This window comes from Suncus etruscus, chromosome 6 (genome assembly GCF_024139225.1).
Source record: "Suncus etruscus isolate mSunEtr1 chromosome 6, mSunEtr1.pri.cur, whole genome shotgun sequence".
NCBI classification, from domain to species: Eukaryota; Metazoa; Chordata; class Mammalia; order Eulipotyphla; family Soricidae; genus Suncus; species Suncus etruscus.
Genome location: NC_064853.1, coordinates 82,212,547 through 82,238,857, shown reverse-complemented (window position 1 = coordinate 82,238,857; position 26,311 = coordinate 82,212,547). Strand labels below are relative to the sequence as shown.

Below are 26,311 nucleotides of genomic sequence, written 5' to 3'. Positions count from 1 at the left end.
AGGAGAAAGCTACAATTTTCAGTGTTTGGAGTGACCTGAGCCAGAGATGTTTGTTCAAGTGCCTGAAAGGCCACTGGATGAGAAAAGTAAGCCAATAATGGTTCACAATTCATAAACACCTCCTACTTTAGAAGCTATTCCTTCAGCACCCTCCATTATTCCTAACATAAATTGTTTTAAAATATAATTTCATATACTTGTTATGAAGCCTCTGTATTTAAGTAGCTATCGATTACTCCTAGTGAAAATACCGCTTTCATCCTATTTGTTTTTATTGCACAATTTTTTCTTCTTAAGTGTAGATCAGTTTTCTAACCAATGACAACTCTTATCCAATACTTCATAAGTGGGCAGAGAGTAATTCTAAAGTTTGAGGAAAAAATGGGATCAATAAGCAGAGACATTTTAACAGGAAGAAGAGCACGCATATGCTCACGCAAATAAATAATCATCAAATAAGGTAAACAAGTGTTCAGAAATCATTGATTTCATAGTTAATCAACAAAACTATCTCAAGTTAGCCTCAGGCGGCATCAGGTAATGACAGTATTCATTCCTGAATGCTCACATCCTGGAAAAAGTATCACAAAACATCTGCAAACCAGAAAATGGACACTGTATTCCTATGCTCCCACAATGACCCTTGTTCCTTTACCTCTGGGAACTGATGCAGAACCAATTCTCTTTTTGTATCTGCCACCCCATGAAATAGTGAGGTCTTTGAGGGCAGTTTTTAATGCTCATTTTATCTCTGTATCTGAGGTCTCACCACAAACTCTTGCACAGAGTAGACACAAAAGTGCCACAAGAGCCCCTGAGAGGTAGCAGTTAATTTACCAAGGGAAAACAGTTTGAACCCAGTAATTCATCAGCTTCAGTATCAATAGCTAAAGTGTTCCCCAGCTTTACAGAGATTTGTGTAAGTACAGCCTAGGTTAAAAAAAAAAGATGGATAGAAAGTTTTAAATCATTGCTTCTTGGCATAGGAACTAAGGTGGGCAATGGCACCAAGGCTGATATGATTATAGTTTTGGTTATGCCTGATGTGTTTTATTCTGATGTGCATAGTTTGTGCTCCATACACACTTAAAGATTTAATTAAATGTTTTATTATAGGGAACACCGTGCCAAATGTCAGCATCATTACCTTTTCTTTTCCACAGAAACAGTCATTCTCTCATTTTGTTTGGGGATTGAAATGCAAAATCAGGCTTTCATTTATGAGGTTAAACTGACTTAGAAATCAACAAGAAGTTCTTGATTCTTACTATTGATATGCAGGAAGTCACAACCCAATACATTTGCTAGAGGCAGAGACTATGTCCTGCCCAGCAGAATCTCTAGGCATACAGGATATGGATTCTTCACCCATGAAGTAAACTCAGGCAAAGAGAAGAAAAGCAACTGTGTTAGAGTCAGGACAAAGTGCTTCTTGGATAAGGAGTGGATCACATGGCAAAGAACATCAACACCAAGGAAAATGACATTAGGAGCTGGAGAGTTAATACAGAAGATAGGAGACTTAACATACACATGGTGTTATCCCTGGCATCCCATCTGGACCCTCAAAGCACTGCCAAGAGTAAATGCTAACTTTAGAGCCAGAAGAAACCCCTAAGCATCACCATGTTTCGACCCAAAACAAATAAAAATAAAATTACAAATTAATTCATAGATAAATGTGTATATAAATACAAAATGAGTACAAAAGAAACAAGAAAAAGATACAATCATAAACTATTTTACTTAGTGGCAACCTGAGCATCTCATTATACAATATTGGGGGGCTCCCCTGAAAGAGGTCATCAATGAACAAACTGTCCAGGGGGGCCAATAAATTGTATATTGTAAATACATAAAATATATTCAAGCCTGCTCTTTCAAGACCATGTTCTCTCTTGAATATGTTTTCCTCTCTTTCTCTCCCTTCATGTATTTCTAAGTAAATTTCATTCAATAATAAACTATCTTGCATCACTTATATATATAACAGAACTAATCCTATGGCTTTCAAAACAAGGTGAAATATAACAAATTTAAAGTTCATTATAGAAAAGTGTTTTCTAACATAGGCAGAACACTCCAAGACTTAGACCTCAAAGAAGTTTTCAATAATCGGATGCCAATGGTAAGATCGATAATATATAACCTCAAACCAAAATAAATAAGATGCCATCAAACTAAAAAGTTTTTGTATGGCAAAAAGAAACTAAAATTAGAAGAATGGTAGAAAATGTTTGCACTCAACACATCAGATAAAAGTTTGATATTTTGGATATACAAAGTACTCACAAGGTTAACTTTATAAAACCTAAAATCCCGTCAAAAATGTGATGAGGAAATGAAAAACACTTTTCTGAGGGAAGACCAACAGATGGCCAGCAGACACTTGAAAAAAATGCTCATCATCACTTATCATTTGGGAAATCCAAATCAAGATCACAATGATGTATCATCTTACACAAGTGAGGATGACACATTTAAAAAATTCTGGGAACAATGTCTGTCAGCAGGGATGTGGTGAGAAAGGAACTCTCATCCAGTGCTTGTAAGAATGCTGCCTGGTCCAAAGCCTATTGAAAATAGTATGACGGGTTCTTAGCAAACTCCAAATCGAGCTGCCAAATGACCCATCAATCCCCCTTTTGGGTATCTATTCCCATGAAAGAAAAACATTCACCCAAAAGGATGTGTATGCACATGGCTATTCATTGCAGCAATCAGTACAATAGCTAAGACTTGGAATCAACTTAGATGTCCAAAACAGAGGAGTAGATCATGAAGATGTGATACATATATTCAATGAAATACTACATAGCTGTAAGGAATGATGTAATCATACACTTTGCATCCACATCAATAGAGCTGGAAGATACTGTGTTAAGTGAAGTAAGCCATAAGAAGACTAAATACAGAATGATATCACTTATGTGTGCTGTTTAAAATAACTACATGAAGAAATGCAATGGTCTAAATGGGAGTTGTTGCAAACATCCTTGGCTCTAGTCTAGAGTATACCAAGGAGAAGGAAAGAAATTGAGTGGAAAGAAGAAACACAAATATAAAAGGATAGGGGCTACCAGCCAAGCAGTCTCAGGTGCATTGGTAGTGTTAAAAAAAGACAAGTCTAAATGTCCATACCAAGGGCAACAACAATGAAATCAAGAAACTCAACTTTAACAATCTAAATTTAAAATAAAGCTGTAATACTGGCAGGCTGGGGGTAAGATATGCACTCAGTGAACATTAGTGGAGGAAAGTGGACACTTGTGAAATTTGCCCTGATTTATTCTATGTCTGAAAGACTGTTAAATTACATTGGTTTCAATAAAACTAAAATTAAATACAAAACAGAAAAGTGTTTTTCTTTAAAATTTAAAAAAGAGATATTCCAGTTTAAAATTACATTAGTTGCTTAAATAAATGTTTTAAAAAATGTAAGTATTGCTTATTAATAAATATACATTGGCATAGTAGATGATGGACTTTCCCTGTACATGCCTGAGGGCTGAAGACCAGGCATTGTGGTATGAGAGACAGAGGGAGTGTGAAGATAAGGTTATTGTGAGTAGCATTCATAGGCTACGTGGCTATCTCACTAGGAAGTAGCTCAGAAGTCTCATTACCTACCTTCTCACAAATTATGGTGCAAAATAGAATATCAGTTCTTTGAAGCTCAATTTTTTTATTTGTGTGGTTGTTTTATGGGCCACACCCTGCGATGCTCAGGGGTTATTCTTGGTTCTGTGCTCAGCAATTGCTCCTGGCAGGCTTGGGAACCACATAGAATGCCAGAGGTTGAACCAGGTCCGCCCCAGGTCATTCACATGCAAGGCACATGCCCTACCACTGTGCTATCACTCCAGCCCTTGAAGCGCAATTCTTTGAGCTGAAAACTGAAGCCTCACCTACTTGTCTGGAAAGATGTTGAGCCGATGAAAATAATGATGAAAAATTTAGCAAAGCTGAACATATGCTACAAACACTAGCACTGCTCTTTTCAGTGGTTCCTACAGAATGTGGATATTCTTGATAGTCCCAGGAATCCAAATTACTATGTAGCACATAAATTTTTAATAATTCTGCATGGCCAAATCAACAGTATAGCAGGTTGGGTTCTGGCTTTGAATGCGACTGACCTGAGTTAGAGCCCCAGCACCACATATACCGGTCATGCCCAGGAGTGATACTTGTGTGCAGAGACCTGAGTAAGCCATGAGCACTGACAGCTATGCCCTCCTCTCAAATAATTTTAATAATCATTCTGCACAGAAATTCCTGTGCATTTTCCAGTGGCATCTATATTGACAATGCTTTCCATCTACTTAGTAGTTTACATTAGGCTTCATTTCTAGCTGTGTTGGTTGGACATCCTGCTATCTCTGCCTTTTCTCCTTCCAAATTCACTTCAAGGAACATGAAAAAAAATTGAGAAAATGATCCTAAATCTTTTCGAAGTAACTGAATAGAAATTCTTCACTGAGATATCAAAAGAGAAAAATGATTTTATATCTTCCTCACAAGACTGAAGACATTGAGTCATTTCTTTTTAGTAAAAACTGCTATAAAGGTCTTTCTCTAAAGGAAAGAGTCTAGAGAATAAGGTGGAGTTGGAAGGAGTTAAAGACATACTTTTTCAATCATGACACGGAATATGAAAATAAATTATTATTCAATTATATTTTCTACATTTGAAATTTAAATTGTGGTTTCAATAACATCAGCTCTAGTAAGATATTTTATTTGCTATGACAATGTTTATTTATAATTTTCATAATTTTTATATTTATTAATAAAAACTATTGGCTAAAATTAAATTTCTCTCTGTTACTATTATATAATAGGTACCAAATAAATATGTTTACATTAAAAACATATAGGAGTAAAATTAAAATTTATTTTTTCTGGGTTTTTGTCTGATTTTGAGGGTGGTTAGGATGAGGCCAAATAGTTGTATACAGGAGCTTTTAACCCCAACTAGTACTTAAGAGTTACTTCTTGGGGCTGGAGCAATGGTGCAAAGCAGTAAGCTGTCTGCATTGCTGGTGCTAGGCCTAGGAAAAACCGAGGATTGATCCCCCATTGTCCCATATGATCCCCCAAGCCAGGAGCAATTTCTGAGCACATACCCAGGTGTAACCCCTGAGCGTCATTGGGTGTGCCCCCCCCAAAGTAAATAAATAAATAAGTTACTCCTATTTGTTCAGAATGTAACCTTACTAGAAATGAGTTTTAATAGATATAATTAATTAAAATTAAGTTAATTCGGTTGAACCCTATTCCAATTCAATTGAAGACCTTATAAAAATAATGATGTAAACAAATACACACACAGTTTCATGGGAAAAGTGATCTTGATTTCAAATTTCTGAACTTCACCTATACACAAATTAAAGTTTTTCAGTATATAGCATTTCATTAAAGTAACCCTAGGCACCTTAATGTACCTGAATGTAAATAGGCACCTTAAGGTAATAATATAATGACCTTGAGAACAAATACTTTATAAATCTATTCATTTATAATCACATATATGGCTTAAAGTAGACCATAAGTGCAATGACTTCTTTTTAAGAAGGTTTGTGTACAGTAAGGAAGTCTGGTGACAAAGGCAGTTGTTGTTACCCATTACTTGGCTTTGTGTCTATGTGTGTATATCTATGTTTTTGTATATATTACTTGAAATATGTATATATAAACACATGATTGTTATGACTGGTACATATATTCACATATGACTACTACATATGTACACATACTTATTTATATTATATGACTTCTAGTGGTTTGATTTTCAAATTGTTCATCATTTATGTACTGTTATAAATGTAATGACCAAATGCTGCATGATTCTATATTATAGCATGGAAGCACTGCTTGCTTATATTTTTAACTGATAATATTAGAGGTTAGTTTGATGAAAAGACAAAAAATTATACAGGTAGCCTTCAGTAAATCTATCGAGTTTTGACTAAGTACTGGTTATACTAAAAATTATATGTAAAATATTATGCTGTTGTTTTAAAAATAGGTAGAATTGAAGGAAAGAGAGACATTTGCAAAGAGAAATATAGATTGCAGTAATGCAACTATATACTGAAGAACATCAAGGACTGCTGGAAAATACCAGGAAACATGAAATAATACTGGGAAATTCTCCTCCAGAGTCACCAGATAAAATTTTCAGGGACTTTGGTTTTGGATTTCCTATAGCCACAACAAGAAGACAACAAATCCCTGCTGATTTAAATCAGATTGTGGTATATTCTTTCAGCCTTTCAGTTCTTTCATAGGAAGGGGGTTACATAAAGAAATCTGTCTATTTCTAAATAAACAATTAAAGATTTATGATTAGAAAGTATTATTTCACACCAAGTCCATACTAGTAGTAATTGTTACTAGCAAAAGTATATGCTTACGTGATTTTAGAAGTTGACAATTTCTTAAGCTACTTCAAGAAATAAAAGCCTGGGGTGGAGGAGTAGGAAAATAAAAGTCTACATTGAAGAAAGAAATACTAGAGAAAAATCATAAATCCATACAGCAAATAATCTATGCAAAAGACTTCTCTATACTTATAAAAATAGTAGACTTGCTATTAATGATATGCTTTCTGGGAAATAGTGGATAAAGACAACATAGTATATAATTGGTTAGGGATAAAAAAAGAGTTTATACAAAGGATTGATTGAAGGAAGGCATAATTCTTTTCTAGTGGCATGAGTCTCAAGTGCTTTCAACTTCAACCCTAGTTTCTATAACAACAAAGATACTTTTTCTCTAGAAACATAAAGTTAGATAACTGTAATTGTCTTTTAGTCATTTGCTTCTGGAGTCTCCCTGCCAGTCAATAAACAATAGAATACTTAATATTCTTATTTGTTTTTTTTTGGGGGGGGTGGGGGTCACACCCGGCAGTGCTCAGGGGTTACTCCTGGCTACACGCTCAGAAATCGATCCTGGCAGGCTCAGGGAACCATATGGGATGCCGGGATTCGAACCAATGACCTTCTGCATGAAAGGCAAATGCCTTCCCTCCACGCTATCTCTTCAGCCCCACACTTAATAATCTTATTTTAAAACTTTACAGACCCTTAGATCAGCTTCATTTCTAGCTCCAACTTAAAACTAACTGTTTTCCTTTAGAAAGACATCTGTCCAAGGCTATTAATTCAAATATAAAATCAAATCTCTGGTTCAATCTGATTTCCCATTCATCTTCCACCTCAAATGAACCAAATGTTATAATGATTATAGTATATAGTGATTTTTTCTCCTAGCAAATTTGCCACCAATTTCAGTTTCTGTTTGATCTGAAAACCCAAATAACAGTATTGTTGTTGCTGCTGCTTAGTTTGGTTATTCGACTTGATTTTTTTAGGATCTAAAATAATATTTTCCAAGAAACATAGTTGACTACTAATAAATTCTGTATCTCTGGGGGGAAATGCAGAATCAACCTCTCTGGTCTTTAAATTTTGCACCTCTAAAAAATATGGGAGTGTGAGTATCACATTGAGCTACTATAATTAAATAAGTTAATAATGTTAAAAAGGTCTATGGATGCGAATGTATAAGGAAAATAGAAAGCCTGTGTAGAGTACAGGCGGGGTGGGGTAGGGAGGAGGGAGCATTGGAACATTGGTGATGGGAATGCTGCACTGGTGATGGGGGGTGTTCTTTACATGACAGAAACCCAAGCACGATCATGTTTGTAATCAAGGTGTTTAAATAAAATATTATTTTTTTAAAAAAAGGTCTACGGAATAAAGAGATATTTCATTGGATACAGCATTTGCCTTCCACATGGCTGTACCAGGTTTGATTCCAGGTATCACATATAGTTTCCTGGAGCACCTCCAGAACTGATTCTTGAGCACAGAGTCAGGAATAAGCTCTAAGCTTAGCTGGCTAAAGTCCAAATAATACTAGTAGTATTGTTTAGTAGTCCTAAAAATACTAGTTTAGATTTCACATTTTAGGTATTATTTTTCATCTTAACCATCTGAACCATCTGAAAGAAAGAGCACCTCTATAGTCCTTACACTCACCTTTTATCTGCTTCCTGTTTTGGAGTGAGTGTTCTATTTTTTTAGTAGTTCTAAGGATACCAGCCTGGATTTCACTATAGTTCTCCTCCGTTTTTCCATCTGAACCTTAATCTAAACAAAGAAAGAGCACCTTTATAGTCCTTACACTCACTATCTTTGCTCCCTGTTTTGGATAGATAGTTCTGTGGGCTATACCCAAGGTCTTTCAGTCTTATGCTTAACTCTCTGTTCAGGAATATCTCCTGGTAGTTCTGCAAGACAATGTGTGATGCAACAAATCAAATCCAGGTCAGTGCCCTATCACTTATTATTGCTCTAGTTCTTATCTTTTTCCTTTTAAAAATCCAAATTTATGCTACTTAGATGACTCTAAATCTTCTCCCATTTCTCTCATATTCATTCCATTTTGCCAGACATGCACTATGTTCTTTATCTTATCTCTATCTCTATTCTTTTATTTTTATTCTCACTAAGCCTAAAACTTTGCATCTTTACTCCCAATATCACACAATAGCTCACAAATTTATGTCACTAACTATTCCTCTCCCTTTTACTTCATATGGTTTCTACACTTGAATTTATATGAATCACCTCAATTTAACAAGTGCCCCCCATCATCCTAATTTCCCTATTGATGCAAAACTCCTTTGAATATTCAAATCAAAGACCTAAGAATTTTCTCTAACTTTTCATTTTCTTTGGCAGTATACAAAAATTTATTAAAACATATAATTTCACAGTATATGTAGACATCCCTATTGTTACTTGTTTGAGCCTGGAACACATTCAGTCTTAAATGGACAATAGCTTTTATTTGTTCTCTGATTCCTCTATACTCTCCTGAATTTTACACTCAATAAACCAGATATAAAATGATTGAGTATGAAGTCAGATTATTTTGACTCTTATTTATTCTCTCCATTTCCCTCATCGTTTTTCCAGATAAATTTTAGTTTTTTTTTCTTTAAGATGAAAGGTATGTTTAACCTTACTTACTGCCTTTGCACTAGCTCTGTGCCTTTCTCTTTCCTCAAATACCCTTATTTCTTCAGGTCTTTACATACTTGGGGACTATAAAATATCATTTAGAACATTTTACCTTACACGCCAACATTCTCATACTCAACATTCAGCTTATTTGTTATCTTCATAAAATTATGAATTTTTTTTAGTGAGTTTACAGTCTGCAAACCTAGCATACAAACTTTGGGAAGGCAAGGACATTCGATTGTTTCTTACTAATATGTCTCTAGGACCTTCATGGGTAATTGGATTCAATAAAGACATTTTAATAAAAACAAATTAGAAGTATATGAGCAAGGAAAAAGTGGTTAATATGAATACATCAAAAAATCTCGGGCCGGACTGGTAGCACAGTGGTAGTAGGGTTTTTGATTTGTAGGCTGACCCAGGAAGGATGCGGGTTCAATTCCCAGCATCCCATGTGATCCCCTGTGCCAGGAGCTATTTCTGAGCTTAGAGCCAGGAGTAACCCCTGAGCACTGCAGGTGTAAGCCCCCCTCTGAAAAAAATAAAATAAGATAAAAAACACTAAACATTGTAACTGTGATGCATGTATGTAATTACAGGAACTATAGCTATATTGGGGGGGGGGTGGATTACATTTGGTAGCCCTCAGCAGTTACTCCTGACTCTGTGCTCAGAAAAACTTCTGGCAGTCTTGGGGGGAACTTGGGCTTAGGAAGGCAGGGATCAAACCCAAGTTCATCCTGAGTCGACTGCGTGCAAGGCAAATACCCTACAGTTGTGAAATCACTCAGCCTCAAAATCTATCTATATGTTAAATAAGGAACCAAGTAAAGACCAAATTTGGGTAAAAGGATTTTAAAATTATTTAGTTTTAAAACTATTCAGACTATATAGAAATAATGAAAACAATGTAAATAATAAATATAATGCCCAAAGAATTAAAAATTATACAAAAATTATCTTCAAGGATCCTAATTCTCCATTTAATACACGTTGAGATAAATGGGAAAAAAAGATGTTAACAATTACTCATCACTACCAAAAGAAAAAGTAAATCTTTAGTCATCACAGAAGAGCTATGTAAATAATAGTATGCTAGAGAATTAAAAAGCTACACAACTCTAGGGTATCTACAAGCCAATCAATTTGTTTGTGGATTCTCTGGATCCCAGGTTCTTCCTGTTCATGTTTACTGCCTAATATTTGACCTCTTCACTATTTGTTGGCAAGTCTCACAAGAGAGTGACTTAGAGAAATATAGTAAAATTTAAACAAATGAAAACCACCTGAGATAGCAGCCAGGAGAAATAGGTTGGAATCTTAGGATGAAATAAAAATGAATGAAAGCTTAATTTTCTTGTGATGAATAAAAATCATTCATACTAGTTAATAATCATTCAATAAAATAGATATTTAAGTGTGTTTTCTGAAAGTCAATCGCTAACATTGGCATGAACCAATTTAAATTTTAAAAAATACTGTCAAAGATGAGTTGAGTATAAAATGAACTCAAAGTGCACTAGAGTGTTGAAATAAAAGATGAAAGGGCAAGAATGAGGTAGGAAAATACAGGTCCCATAAAATCACAGAGATAATTTGGCAATAATGGAATGGCATCTAATATAAGTAAACAAAGACAAAATCTGACTAACACTAGCATTAGAAACTGTTACTATACTTAACTCTCATAACCTATCTCCTTATTTGGAAATAAATTTTTCTCAAAAAATTTTTGAAGAATTTATACCTATACTCCAGCATCTTGCATATTATCTGTTTATGGCCATGTAAGGCATTCACTCTTTCTTTCAATTTTGCATGGATAAAATTCTGAAGAAATATCTAGAGAATAATTAACATTTTGATAACTATACCATGGGAATATGAAAAGATATATTTGAATGTGCAATTGGGACCTATTTCAAATGGTAGAGCCTATTAATAAAATTACTCTTTTTCCTGTAGGAATGGAAATATTATAGCACCATTTATACATTTTTCTAGGCATGTTTTGGAGAAAGGATGCTTTCCTCTAATGCAGAATAAAATGCAAATATGTTCTGTTCTTTCCCACACAACTGGGTATATATGTGTAGGATGACAGCTTGAAAGGGGGGCAAATTAAATGAGGGTAAAATAAAGTATTGTAAGTCAAGAGCCTCAATCAACAACAAAACCTAAAATATAAAAAATATAATGTTTTCTTCATTGTAAAGTATTTAAACATATAGTAAGAGGAAAAGTCTTAAATGCATATAGTGTGCACATATTAACTTATACTTACTACAGTAATGGAAGTCTCTCTGCCTGGGATATGGCCCCAGACATTAAAAATAATATAGGGAAATTAATAATATGTATCCTTTTTCCTCTTTGGAGAAACATCTGTTCTGTTTTGGGTATCTGTCTCTCTTGTCTTTTTCCCCTTATATCTCTTAAAAATGTTATTTTAATAAAACTATTTTGCTTCACTAAAAATAAATTAATAACAAGTCATAATAGTATAATTTTGATGAAGCAACACACCTCATCCCACAGTCTCTGAAATATTTATAAGATTCTGGGACTCTGTTGAAGAACTAAAAATCATATGCCATAAATGCATAGATAGTAAATTACAGGTTTCTTCTTAAATTAGAGTAATACCATGCTATAATAAGCAAAGATTCTTCTTGAGAGAAAAAAAAAACCTGTGAAACCTTAGGACAAAAATTTTATGCAGATTAAAGGTCAGCTATGAAGCATCAATTCCCTTTTTAAAAACCATCACGTTAAAATTTACATTTATGTTATATGTAGTTAAACATTTTGCCAATATACAAATAGCAAATGAACATACTGGACTTATTTAGTAATTATAATAGGACATATTAAATGCCAAAAGAATTTTAAGTTTCATGTAAAAATGCATACATTCAAACTGAAAGTTGAAAGTGACAAACTAAAGTGTCAATAGAAAAATTTTGCAGGATAATTACTAATTGATTTCAAGTTTGAAAAAGTAGATTGCACAGCTTGTAAACTTCTTTGCCAGATTCTCCATAAAGCAGATGGGACCAAAGAACAATGAAAAATATTTTCCTACTATGTCCATTTCTTTCGATGTTGTATGTGAATAAAGGTCACTTTCTCTCTTATTAGCTTACCTTTGGTGTCCTTATCATTTTGATTGTATGTATTTTTATGTATTATGCTCAATTTATGCATCTTTTATAGCATCTTTATTTATGACTTTGTGAATCAACATATTTGTGATAGGAGGCAAAAGTCACTTAGCTAATTACACATGCTTGATAAGCTGCATAATAATAACCACTGCAGTATTATACATTAGTTGAAAGCTTGTAAATTACTGCAGTTATTCTCACTTGGATAAAAATAAGACTTTTTTTAATAAGACTTTTTAAATTTTGTTTAACCTCTATCACTATCTTCTTAAGTATGCAATGATTCTACTCTAAATAATGGCATCAAAAAGTATAAAAGATTAAATTATATTCTACCAGGATTACCAAAAAAATAAAAACAAAAAAGAACAAAATATAAACCAATACCAATTTAATGCAAATAACATTGGCTCACAGTTGAGCATTTTGTTATATTAGGTTTCCTTGCATTTAATGCAAACCCAGTAAAACAGAGCCATTTATACAGTCCCCAACCCACATAATATAATGAAATCTGACTTGGTCCAGCCAGGTGATTAGAAGTGCATAAAAGGAGAGAATACACAGCACTAGAATATTAATATGACTTCTGTATAAAGATTGGAAAGTTCTGAATAAGGTCAAGTTAACACTTAGATAATTTACTGCCAGAAAAACTCAGACTTTCCTGTAAGTGATTTATTGAATGTTACATAAAAATGGAGTGTGGACAAGCTAGATTCAGATGTAAGCTTGCAGCTGTCAGTGTCTACATTTGCTCAATCTGGGTAGAGGATGATTTGAAGGTTGATTTAATTGTAGCTTCTGAATCATGTTATTCTCTATGTTTTAAGTTGTTTAACATAAATATAAAAATGTTAAAGTAATTTTAAGTCTGTAAACAGTATAAAATCGGCAAATTTTCTTTTTTTATCTGCAACAATAATAGAAAGTAAAAAGACTCGGGCAAAAAAAAAATTCCTTAATAATGGCAACTGTCCAACAGGCAGAGCATACTCCATGATAAGAAAGTTTATAGATTATTCAGGAGCTAAGAACCAAAAAAAAAGGAAACAACATTTGTGATTTTAATTATAAAAATAACAGAAATACATATTTGTAGAAAAGATTTTGGAGATCCAAGTTAACAATTTCATAAGACAACATCATTTGATTTCCTCACAGACAACATAAGAGGCTAAGTTGCTTTTCCTCAGTACAAAAACTCAAAGCAGATTCAACACTAGTCGATGCTACAAGAACCAGAACAAAAAGCACCACCAATGAGCTTTGTCAATGTGATCTACTCAGCTTCAGAGCTAGCCTTATCTTTCTATTTCTTGAGAAGCTTCATTAAATTCCAAGTAATCACCTAATCATTCACTTCCCAGCATCAGAAAATTATCCTTAGGGAGAATATCTTGTTCTTCCTCTCCAAGCTTATTCCCCCATTTTTTATTTCCACTTTTATACATACCTCCTTTTCTACATATTTTCTTGCCGGGTTTTCTGGCACATTCCTTGGATATTCTTTTTACTGAAAAATGAATAGAAGACTAGAAAATAACATGGCGCTCCATCACAGACCGCCGGAACATGCAACACCACTCTCTAACTTAAGATATTCCTATATTTACTGAGTGCGAAAGAACCCCAATTTGTTGGGTCTGCACATGCAATGGAGAAATGTTGATGCATCTTCTCAGAAGTCATTTGGTAGGAAATGGAAAAATAGAAACCCATTTCTACCTAATATACGTGCTGTGGAGGAAAGAAAATGAGTAGGCACAGGAAAAAATAAGAACAGATACACCAATACACGTAAACAAAAGAGTGGCATGCACGCATGTAAAGTATGTCTACATGCCAACAGGAAAAGCCATGCATGCTACCAGTACACACGAATTAATATTGTTAGAATTTAGAAAAGAAAGTTTTAAATATGTCTCCCTGTTTGTTCTGCAGTGAACTCACCATCCTCGGTGGGGACATATATGTTTAAGTATAGGCAATCTTCACTCTGATCTTGCACGTATGATGACACCACATCCAAATTATTAGTGAACCATACAGGAAGCATGACTTCAGGAAGTCTGCCATCAATGATATTTTGGGGACACACAGGAGCAAATTGAGTGGCATTCCTGATATCTGACCATGGAGATGGTGGTTCTGGAGGCTGGAAACGATGCTCTCCTGTTGGTGGGGCCGCATATGGAACTCCAAGGAACTGAATAACAGGCCCCAAAATTTCATTATTGAGTTCTTTCTTAAATCCTCTTATCTTGCCAAAGTTGGTAGTCACCAAAGGATCAACATCATCCAATTTTTGAGCGAGCACGTGGGCAGCCTGAAGTAAACATCCCATCACATAGAGAGTCAAAGAGGCACTCAATCCCCTGTGTACGAAGCATGCCATCATTGCTCTCCAAACATAATCTGGCCATGTGCACCTGGGCAGTGCCATGGTCCCACATTAGTTGTATTATGATGAGGCAAGGGTGTTTGTATCCACTTGAAAGAGCTGTATAATGTTTAAATATGCCTCTGATTTCTTAAAGATGAGCTCGTTGCAAAAAGCTCAAAAAGCTCTTCATACAGCCAGTATCTCCCATTGATTTCACATGTATTGAAGTAGCATCTTCAATCACTGCTATTTATCAAACCATATCCTATTGACTATTGTGTTTTCCATCGTAGCAACGTAGTGAGGGTGGCCATTGACTGTAGATTCCCTCTTATAAATCAAATCCAGTTAGCTGCAGGTCTATATCCTAGAGAAAATTAAAATAAATCATTAGTATGAACAAGCTAAAATAGACAAAGAGATAACTAGATGTTTTACAAGCTAGAAAAACACATTTATACTGGCTAAAACTAGGTAGGCTCAATAAAACCACCAGAAAATTATGGTTTGATGTGAGATGACAAATGAAATAACTGACTCTTAGATTATTGAGAAATTTGCCTGCTGACTGAAACACATTAAAGTAGAAGCAGGGATGTCAAAATACACATTTTCAAGATCAATACACAGTACAGTATTTTAAAAATGCTGGAGGTTATGTTTAAAATTTCCCCTTTAGTCCTATCTAGTCTTTTTCAATCACTTCAAGGGACCAATGAATTAATCAGTAAACAGTTAGAATTCAAGGATACAAAAACCTTTAAAAATGCTGATATGGAGTTAATCAAAGAAAAATATGACAAAAATGAATATAAAATATATTAAAAGTCATGCCCAATCCCATTCACTATAGTGAAATCAAAGCTGATCTTCAAATAAGAAAATTAGTGCACAGTGAAGTGTGAGCATTATTAAGTGAGATCACACCTTATAAAGTCAAACACACGTTTTAAAAGTTTGCATAAAATCATTGGGTATTGATGTCCCTCACCTTAAATTAATTCACAATATGAAAAAGAGACGTGAGTTGGCACAGTTTTGGCAAATAGCATTTTTGACCCCCTACTCTAGTTGGATATTGTAAAAATCGGTAAAATTGCAACATAAAAATGATACATTTCAGAGTCAATAGATTTTTAAATTGTAAACTTTGTTATCACTATCTGCCAGACATAAAAGGAAGAACACAGAAGAGTGATGTAGTTTAAAAGAACAATCATACCTGGCAAACATGGCATCTTGCATATTAACACTAATCAAATGTCTAACAGTGCTTACACAGTTCACCTTAAAATGCCCAGAATACAATGCAGCATCAGTGCAGTGCGATTCACAGTGTAATCTTACATGAACTGCAAAATAGCACACAACTCTGCAAGTCTGTCTTTTCTTGTTCAAGAACCCTTTAAATTGCTTACTTTGAAAATAATAGTGTTGATTTGTATTACAGAGGCTTCCATCCTGTCACACTGGAAGATTTCTAAGAAGTGCTGGTCTGGCACTGAGGCTGGCCTGACTTATGTTATTAAAATGAAGATTGTAAAAACTAAATAAGGCAGCAAGAACTTTAGTTCAAGGTTGGTGTTCCTTTAACTGAACAATCCATCACAGAAGGCAATAAGGAGATAAATGTCTGTCTTCAATAAAACTCCCTCCATGTCAATTCACATACCTTTGTACCAGAAAGCTCATTAACATATTAAAGATAGCCTTAGGCCCATCCTGCTCTTGTCCCAGAGCACTTGTATAACTTGGATATTTAGCAACATGAATCCATTTCTGTTAAGAATATATTATGGCGGCCAGAGAGAAAGCACAGCAGTAGGGTGTTTTTGCCTTGCATGTGGCCCACCTGGAGGGACCCAGTTAAATTCCTGGCATCCCATATTGTCCCCCAGACTGCTACAGGGGTGATTTCTGAAGGTGCATAGCCAGGAGTAGCCCCTGAGTGCCTCTGGATGTGGCCCAAAAACCAATCAATAGTTTTTTTAAAAAAGAATATATTATGATTATTTTTGTACAGAATCATGGTAGGCACAAGCGTAACTGACCTTTGGTATTTAAAAAAATAAAGTTTTTTTAAAAAACAATATATTATGATTATTTTTGTACAGAATCATGGTAGGCACAAGCATAACTGACCTTTGGTATTTTAAAAAAAACTCATTTTGACACCTAAAAGAGAACTTTAAAATTATCTATCCATCATTTTTATTTTAGTATAATTTCCAAGTAGAGCAATTTCCAAAAGTTCTTACACACTGGAAATCTCAATAATAATAATAATAAATACCTTTTTGACTACTAACACAATACTTTTGGTACTTATACCTCTTAACTGTGCTCAAAATAAATGGGTTCTTTATTCTCAATATGGCTTTTTTAACACAAACTATAAAGGGATACGGTATGTTTCATTTCTGAGGTTTTATAAAGAAGTCCCATTTTACAGAGGCTTTACCTGTAGCAGAACTAAGTAGAGTATTGGTTCCAAAGATATTTCAGAAGTTGCAATTACAGTATTATAGTCATCTGAGTCTGATGTAAAAATGCAGCTGATCTAAATTACTAATATTTAAATATGAACACATATGCCTATATAAATATATATGTACATGTAAAACATATGTATATGTATGTACATATACATATATAAATACTTTGATTCTTTGGAAGGTTTTGTTGCCGTTTTATTTGTACTTATTAGTTCTTCCTTTTTTACATACCAAAACCTTCGCTGTTTTTATATTTCATTTTCAATGACCTTATAAAATGAGTTCAACAGTTAGACCTTTTTTTCTCATGACAAACTGAGACTTAAAGAGGTTAAATACTTTGGCCAAGACCTCTCAGCTAATCAATAACAGATCCAGAAGATCATTGGCATTTAATTTAAAGTCTGTCCTCCTGATTATAAGACATAATACAGCCTCTCAATCCACAATTAACTTTAAAAATAATTGATCCTAGTGCATTTAAATTGAATTGCAAAAGTGTTTTATGTTTCTTAAGAAAATAAGAATCTAGGTAAAGGGCTATGGAAATTTCATTGAAATCAAAGTTATATCATTAGTACTGTTTTTATGAAAGTTTAGACTTTATATGTTACTCTTTTAGATTTACTATACATTGATTACAGAGATGTTTTGTGTTTATGTGTTACACAATACCATGTTGAGATATAAAGAGTAACAATATTTCCCAACCTAGTAGCAGCTTATATGACCACTAATAGATATCAAGAAACAATGATATAGTCATAAATTGGAACTCTATGCTTAAGTGAGAATAAAAGAACCAAACTAAAATTAACATAAATATTTGTCAAATCTCTCAAAGTATATTGCAGAAGATAGCTATAGAAAAAACATTTAAATAAAGATTAAAATAAGCAAAGTATACTAATTATTATCCACAGATTCATAAGAACTTAGTAACAGGATGTTTGCCATTCCTGATGGAAAAAGTATAAGAAATCATTTCTAAAAATTAATTAACTAATTGGCACTATTAATAGGCACTAATTTGGAAGGATGTAGTGAGGTCTTAAAAAGGCATCAAGTAATGAACTGCTGCAAGTTTGACAAACCTAAGACATGATGATGTTAGATTCTGCACACTAATACATTTATATGGATACACACACACTTTTGCCATGATATTGCCCTATTTTCTGTGAGTATAAAATAATTTATAATGAACACATTAAAACACAAGATTCAGGAGCCAGAGCGGTGGCACAAGTTGTAAGGCGTCTGCCTTTCACATGCTAACCTAGGATGAACCAAGGTTCGATCCACCAGCAGCCTATATGGTCCCCCAAGGCAGAATCAATTTCTGAGTGCATAGCCAGAAGTAATCTGAGTGTCACTAGGTGTGGCCCCCCAAAAAAAACAAACAAATAAATAAATAAAAATTTCATGATTCAGAAAAGCCTTACAAGACAGATCAAGCATGTACATTAGCCTATCAATCCAAAAAGGGTTAGCTTCATCTGACACTGTAGTTAGAAATACTAGCTAACAATTCCTTCAGGAATCTTTCTTTTGGTGAAAGTCATGCTAATCTTACTAACAGAAATTAAAGTAAAAATATATGAGTGGCATCTAATTAGGAAAATATAATTTCATTTACATTAATTCATCATAATATTTAGTGTTTCATCTATTAAAGTAATTTATTCTTGAGTAACATGGGTCAAAAAAAGGATGATAGAGTGAAGGAGGACAGCATGAAAATATAGCGAATAGGGCATTTGCCTTGCATGCAGCCAACCAAGGTTTGATCCCTGGGATCCCATCTGGTCTACCGAGTCCATATGAAATAATTTCTGTGTGCAGAGTCAGGATTTACACCTGTGGAAAGCCAGATGTGGCCCCAAAACAAACAAATAAAAAAGGGTGATGAAGAAAGTGGAGAAACTGGGTCATTTTAGCTATATTCATTCAATTTTTAGTTTACTCAACATATATTTATTGTGTATCTACCATGTATAAAAACCTCAACAAAGTACAAATGAATAATTTCCTCAAAAGTATAAATATAATAAATATGGCTCTAACATAGAATAAAATATGAGATATTTAATTAAAGTATCAGAGTGATTGTTAAATAAATAACAAAGATTACGGTGCTTACCTAGCATACAGCCAACACAGATTCAATCCCTGACATCACCTATGGTCCCTGGATCACTGTCATGAGTTCAAAGCAAGGAACCTGCCCTGAGCACTAGATGTGGCTCAAAACACAACATACTAGCACAAAATAAAACAAAAGTATCAGAGAGGCTAGAGAGATAATACAGGGCTTAAATCACCTGTCTTGCACACAATCAGTACTGATATGATTTTCAGCACCACAAATGGTGGTTTGTAACCACCAGGAGTTATATGATCCCAGAGCACAGAGCCAAGAGTTAGCTTTAAGCCTTTCTGGATGTTTTATATATATATATATTTTTTTAAAAGGATATATGTGTACAGTATATACATTATACAGTATATACAATATAATATAATATACTGTTTATATTATATTGTGTATACTGTATAATGTATATACTGTACACATATATCCTTTTAAAATTATTTAATATTCCCACTGTCTACCTTATTTTGTTTTTAGTGTTTGTTCTACTTATTTTATTTTCTTTTGGGAGAAGAGGGGATCATAGTGGTGCCAGAGATCAAACTCAGAGAAAATGTAAATATTCTGCCCCTGATCTACATATTAATCTGTATTTATTTTCTTATTTATCTATTATTGAGTTCCTACTCTGCACCAGGATGTTACTAATGTTGATAAAATAAACTGCTTTAAAAATATCCAATAATATATAGTTATAAATAGATTTATACCCATTATAGAAATCTGCATTAAACGGCTTTCTCTGGTACAAACATGGGTAATTCTCAGATCATTTACCTGAGAGATGGACTACAAGCATATAGCTACATTGAGACTGGCCAAATGTGATGCAATTGACTTGTGAGCAACTGTACTTATGTTTTATAGTCACCAAGAAAATGGATCCTTTGTTATCAGGGAAATACATGTATTTGCATACATATGTATAGTATATGTGTACAAGCACAGAATCATGTTTTAGATGTACAAACAAATACACTTATAGTATAGTTATAAATGATAACATTAAGCCCTTATAAAACAATTAATCCTATTTATTTTATAAGGAAGTTTCCTAAGCTGTCCCATGAGTAGCTACCTACCACAATTGATATTTAGACATTCTCCAACTGGCCTCAGAACAGAAACTATTACATTGTACTGAACTTGGTCCACCATTTGCATCTTCTACTCATCTCTTTACAAAAAAGAAAATAGAGAAACTTGCTCAAACCCAGTTTGAAACATGCTCATTGAATATCTCTTTTTTTTCTTTATTCATTTCTGTGAATGCACGCTGAGTCTTGACTTTGGGGTTACAAATAAATTTTACTGAATCTTAGTGGACTTAGAGGATGCATTATGCCGCATTGTTTCTTTTGCCTTTAATATAGCTATTCAATGAGCATAAACTATTTGAGCCAGTAAATTCTTTCAGGAAGTGAAATACTTAAGGGAACTAATGTGTAATTGACTCACATAGTAAGTACTTAAAGATGGGAAGAATAAACAAATGAATGCAATTACACAAAATGTTATTAGGCCTTAAAAGAAGATAGAGGTGTACCTCCAGCTAGTGATTAGGGAAGAGTTCATGAATCAAGGCAGAAGTTGGGGAGGGAAGCTTGGAGCTGGACTTGAATGAATGGAGTTGAACTAACATTATGGGTCATGCACAGGCAAAAGGCACACTTCAGAAGCAGTAGAAATGCTTTGTGGGAGATTCTGAGATACACTCTCATTGGAGGCACCTCGCAAGCTTATCAAAGCAGAAAATTCAAGCCTAGTTGCTCCACTTCAGAAAAATTCTGAATATCCCAGCCTTTAAACTCCCTGTGGGAAAGGTCAGAGGAAGAAATTGGTTGTGAGCTGATACTTCCTTTTGCTCTTAGGACTTCCTGAAGGCAAATCTCCATCTCAGAGCCTTTTGGTTGTTTCTCTGGGATTCCTGATCCATAATAAGAAGTAAATAAGCAGCCAAACATTTGAGGAGGGCACAGTTTAGTTTAGCCAGAACACAAAGTAAATGAGGTTGAACATTGGATGAGACTGGAAAAGCATGTTACAGCCAAACCAAGCAAGCCCTTTATTAAAAGGCTAAAGAGTTTGGACTTCATTCACTGGATGATGAAAAGCCATTAAATATTCCTAGCAAGGGAAGGGTATTATTAAGTTTATTCACAAGAAAATTAAACTGGCAGAACTGTGGCATAGAAATCTCCAAAGCAGTGTGTCTATGCCTTGCAGCAAGATGACCTAGTAAGAAAAAGGGGAATAAAACTTTGAGCTACTATGTATCACAACTGTTTAAAATTAAAATATAAGGAAATTAAATTTTTCTACCTAATATGTGATTAATGCCTATATTCTCTCGTGGTTTTCTGATCCCTTTATCCCTTCTTATGTTCTTGAGAAGGTGAACCATCCCATAATAACCAGTTAAGTTTGCCAGCAAGCATTTTGTGTTTTTTTTTACTTTAAATATATAGAATATAATAAAGATTACATTACTGGATAGGTAGATTTTTATTTTTTGGTTTTTAGGCCACACCCAGCGATGCTCAGGGGTTACCCCTGCTATGTGCTCAGAAATCGCTCCTGGCTTGGGAACCATATGGGACAATGGGGGAATCCAACCTTGGTCTGTCCTAGGTCAGCCACATGCATGGCAAATGCCCTAATGCTGCGCCATCACTCTGGCCCCCATTGCAGTAATTTTTGTCTAAAAATGTACTGACCTCTGCGTTACTGCCCCGTCCCTCTTTTTTAATAACTGGCTAAGTAAATTTATATATTTTCATCATTATGTAATTAAAGCAACCCTCACAAATGGACTACCATGTTAGGGGTTTTCCCACAGATTAACAAATATAGATATAAGGTAATACTAGTGTTACAGTCATAAGAATAAGAATCTAGGAAAAAAGAAACTTTTCCCTTGCAAAGTTCTTCAGCTTACACTGGCTACTTAATCATAGATAAGAAGTCAACAAAAAAATAAAGAAAACTTAAAATATGAATTTATGCTCACTCTATTAGTAGCAAACAGTGCTCTAACTATCTCTACATTCAGAAATCAATAATATCTATAAAGGGTAAAATAAAAGTATCAGGATTTTTAAAGTACTTAAAAAATCCTAATTTTATTGCTTGCTAGTCTTTTTGGCTAAGATAATGAGTAACATGTTGAGTTGATCTTATGTAGGATTATATTATTTATGTTTTGGCTATTAAAGTACAGGATTGCTCCAGAGAGATGGCTCAGAGTCAAATTCAGTACTACATGACTCTCCAAGCATTACCAGCAGCCCCCAACACACTGCACCTGAGCTCATGTTAAACTGCCTGATCCAGCTGACCATCTAGAGTTCCTAGAACCCCTGACCATTACTACGGAACCCACCCTAAAGAAAAAACAGTATTATGTAGTCAAAAATATGTATTATTATCTCAGAAAAGTAATCATCAGAACAAAATTAGGAAGAAAAAAAATTTAATAGGGCCATATTCAGAGGTGCTCAGTGTAACTTCTGGCTCTTCATTCAGAAATCACTTCTGGTAAGCTCGGAGGACCACATGGGATGCCAGAGACCAAATCCTGGTTGGCCACATGCAAGGCAAATGTCCTATCTACTGTGCTATCACTCAATCACAATTTTAGTTTAGTTTAAATTATTGGTGGAAATATTTGCATTTACCAAAAAATGACAAAAGAAGTCACTAACATTATAAATCACTATTTTTCATGCAGTGTTCCATGCCATTAATTTCTCAAAATAGACTTAGAAACCAAATACTCTAATGTGATATGATGTGGAAATGAAGCATTAGATGGTACGTTAGATAACTGCATATAGCCATACAACTAGAAAAGGCAAATCTAGGAATTCAAACCAGAACTGCCTAAATAAAAAGGAATATGTCCAGGTTTCTTCTGATACAGGAGATTTCAGTTTGTTCACTATTATTAACTTAGAGAACTCAAGCCCTATTTGAAAGTTTAAGAACAAAACACATATTAACAGAGGGAAATTTTTAAAATCTGATGATCACTTCAATGGGTTATTTTGTTAACCTTATAAACAGTGTAATATGGAGACTTCTTTCAATAATATCCCATAACTTGGAGCACAAAGTGAATGAGAGTCAGAACTAGCAATAAGTAAGACACAATTAAAGAATGTCAAAGAGCTAATGGTAAGAAAAATGACCATTTCAATAATAAATAGATTTACCAAATCCACATCAGAAGGTAACCATTACTGAGAGTACAACGAAAAAAATCACAAAAAATTAGAATCAAATATAGGGGTTAGAGAGTTGGTGCAGTGGTAGAGCATTTGCCTTGCACATGGCTGACCTAGGATGGACCGTGGTATGATTCTCTGACATCCCATATAGTCCCCCAAGCCAGGAGTGATTTCTTAACACATAGCCAGGAGTAACCCCTGAGTGTCACCGGGTGTGGCCCAAAAATAAATTACAACCAAATATTAAAGAAAGTTTTCTCTGAGATGAGAATATCAATGTTCAAGACCTTAATCATGCATAAGTTTAAGGAATGGTATTGCATGTTAGGTCCATACAACCATGTAGCTTTCAATAACTCTCAGAGTGACAGTGAACTTTGCCATGGCCATCATTAATTAAGAACTTAATTAATGGCTAATACTTAGTGAGGAAAATGGGGGCAAACAGTTAGCTAACTGCATCATCTTATTTACTTTCTTCCTATTAACATAAGGTAAACATCATAATCATCTTCTTAAAACAGTTAATTAAATTGAAAATCAGAAACACAAGGTCACTAAATTTTTTTAAAAGAATCAAGTACACAGCTGTTTTAAAATAATGAGATCAAGCATGTATAAGCATATAAATCAAAACTAATAGGTTTTTTTCTCAAAATGTGCAGGCTTTCTTCTAGACAAAATAGCAAGTAGTCCCCAATAGTTCCCTATTAACTTTATCCTCTCTTCATGTAAGCGCTTCTAATTATTCTCTTTCTCCCTGGGCTACTTCCACTCTAAATGTATCACATCAATGATGAAAGAAAATAATAGGAAAATGTAGAGTGTTAAAGATAAAGGCAAAGGAAGTTAATCATCATAAAGAAATTACCACCAAAATATTTTAAATACCAAGGAAACATTCATGCATAAGGTATACCTGGTAGCTAATTATGTTTGTGAGGGGGAAAACTAGTAACAACAGTGTTGTAATAAAAGCAACACACAGCTCGAGAAGAAGCTGTCAGAAAAAATGGGCTCAACTCACTATCAATATCTTTATTTTTAGAACTGTAGAAATAAAAGAGTTAAGGCATTTGTTCTGCATGTTGCTGATGCCAGATTGATCCCTGAAACTACGTACATGTCAATACTTCCTTGCTGGATTCTTCCAGCCAAAAACCACTCCCTGCCAAAATATTTTAAAAACAAGGAGAACATTTTCTATCTTCTAGTATACTATGTAATGTACACGCAGCCCCCCTCTTCGTGGTTGCATTTTGATTTTAGCGCTCCTCATTACAATAGCCAGCATAAACAAAAATGGCATAACTTCTGATTTCTCCAGGGGATCACAGAGACAGATATTTTCAAAGTAAATCACAGAGATAATTTGCCCAGGTGGCTAGTGCAGGGTAGTCAGAGAATGTGTCTGTAATGTGAAGGATGGTATTCCTGAAGAAGTAATCTGAAAACTAGCTTCTGAACCATCTGGACAATGAGTACAAGCAAGCAGTTGAAGACACAAAGGGAGTATACCAAAGAGAGGTTAACAGGAAACCCAAATGTGAATTTGGGGCTTTCTTAGACAGAACAATAAGTTTGAATTCAGAGAAATAATGGACACCAGATAGGAGAGCAGTATATATTTAAGAACTTCTAGTTTATTTTAGGTAAGAAATGGCATAAGAATAATAAAAAATTATAAACAAAAATAATGATATAAACAGATTAGATTCATTTAAGAAGAGGGTTATGGCTTTCAAATTATTGATATCTGATCACTATTCCCAGGACAATTCATTACACTGTAGATTATAAAAGTAATATGAAATAAAATATATTTTTTCCATTATATTATTGTCTTCAATTAACATTGCCCTCAGATTTTACTTATTCGTCTCTGATTCCTGCCTTCTGTGCAGGTATGATCTTAATTAGATTTGCATTAAGGGGCAGAGACAAAAGAAATGTGTGCTTGGACACACTGGTTGGAAATCTTATTGTTGCTAGCAATATATGCCAGAGTAGTTTTTCTAATAGCTCACACACACACACACACACACACACACACACACACACACACACACACACACACACACACACGTCAATGTAGTAGCCTAGTCTTCTGCACATTATAACCAGGAATATTAGCAAATCTTCTGCTTGTTTTGGTGGTGGTGGAAAATGTGCAGAAATAAGCCATTCAGCAAGTAACTATAACTATAACTTTTACTTTTTTGTTTGCTCCAAATCCACTCTCAGACTGACTCTTTCAAACCTTAATTGTTTAATCTAAAATCTACTTCAGAGTCCTGACTCCAAAATGAACATGAAGGTGAAAAAGGAATAAAGAAGGACAGAAATCTATAAGATAAGATATGTTTTAAAAGCACGGACAACACTTTTAAAGTATATGTAAAATATTGTAGGACATTTTTTAAAACCAATTTTTAAAAATTGGTGATCTTGTGAACCCCAGATGAAAATGCATCTGAAAATGCATCTCAAGAACTCATGAAAAACAGCTAGGTAGAACTGATCACTTGCCTCAGTGTTGATGCTTTTGTATTAAAGGGGCCCATGCAGGGTTTAAGGCATTGTTTCCAGAATAGAAGCAACTTAATTATGTCTGCTATTACTTAAAAAAATAATTAACTAAATTATGTATTTATCATGGATTTATTGGCCAAACCCAGCTATGCTCACTAGCTATCCCTGACTGTCCCAAAACTACTTCTTGCAGTGCTGGGGGGGACCGTATGGGATTGTGGGAAATGAACTGGGGTCAGCTATTTGCCTACCCACTGTACAATATCTAAGGTCCTATGTCTTTTACAGAAAAGATAACACAAAGTG

General features: G+C 34.3%; 1 protein-coding gene across 1 annotated transcript in view; it reads right to left on the bottom strand.

Annotated features, from left to right (window-relative positions):
* The window catches only part of NLGN1 (neuroligin 1), a 975,153-nt gene that overhangs the window by 750,474 nt on the left and 198,368 nt on the right, over nt 1-26,311 (bottom strand). Inside the window, exons 2-3 of the mRNA XM_049775237.1 lie at nt 14,162-14,961; nt 13,665-13,724 (exon numbers count right to left, since the gene is read on the bottom strand). Coding sequence (XP_049631194.1) covers nt 13,665-13,724; nt 14,162-14,654 — 553 coding nt within the window. The 5' untranslated portion in view covers nt 14,655-14,961. The remainder of the gene's footprint in view (nt 1-13,664; nt 13,725-14,161; nt 14,962-26,311) is intronic.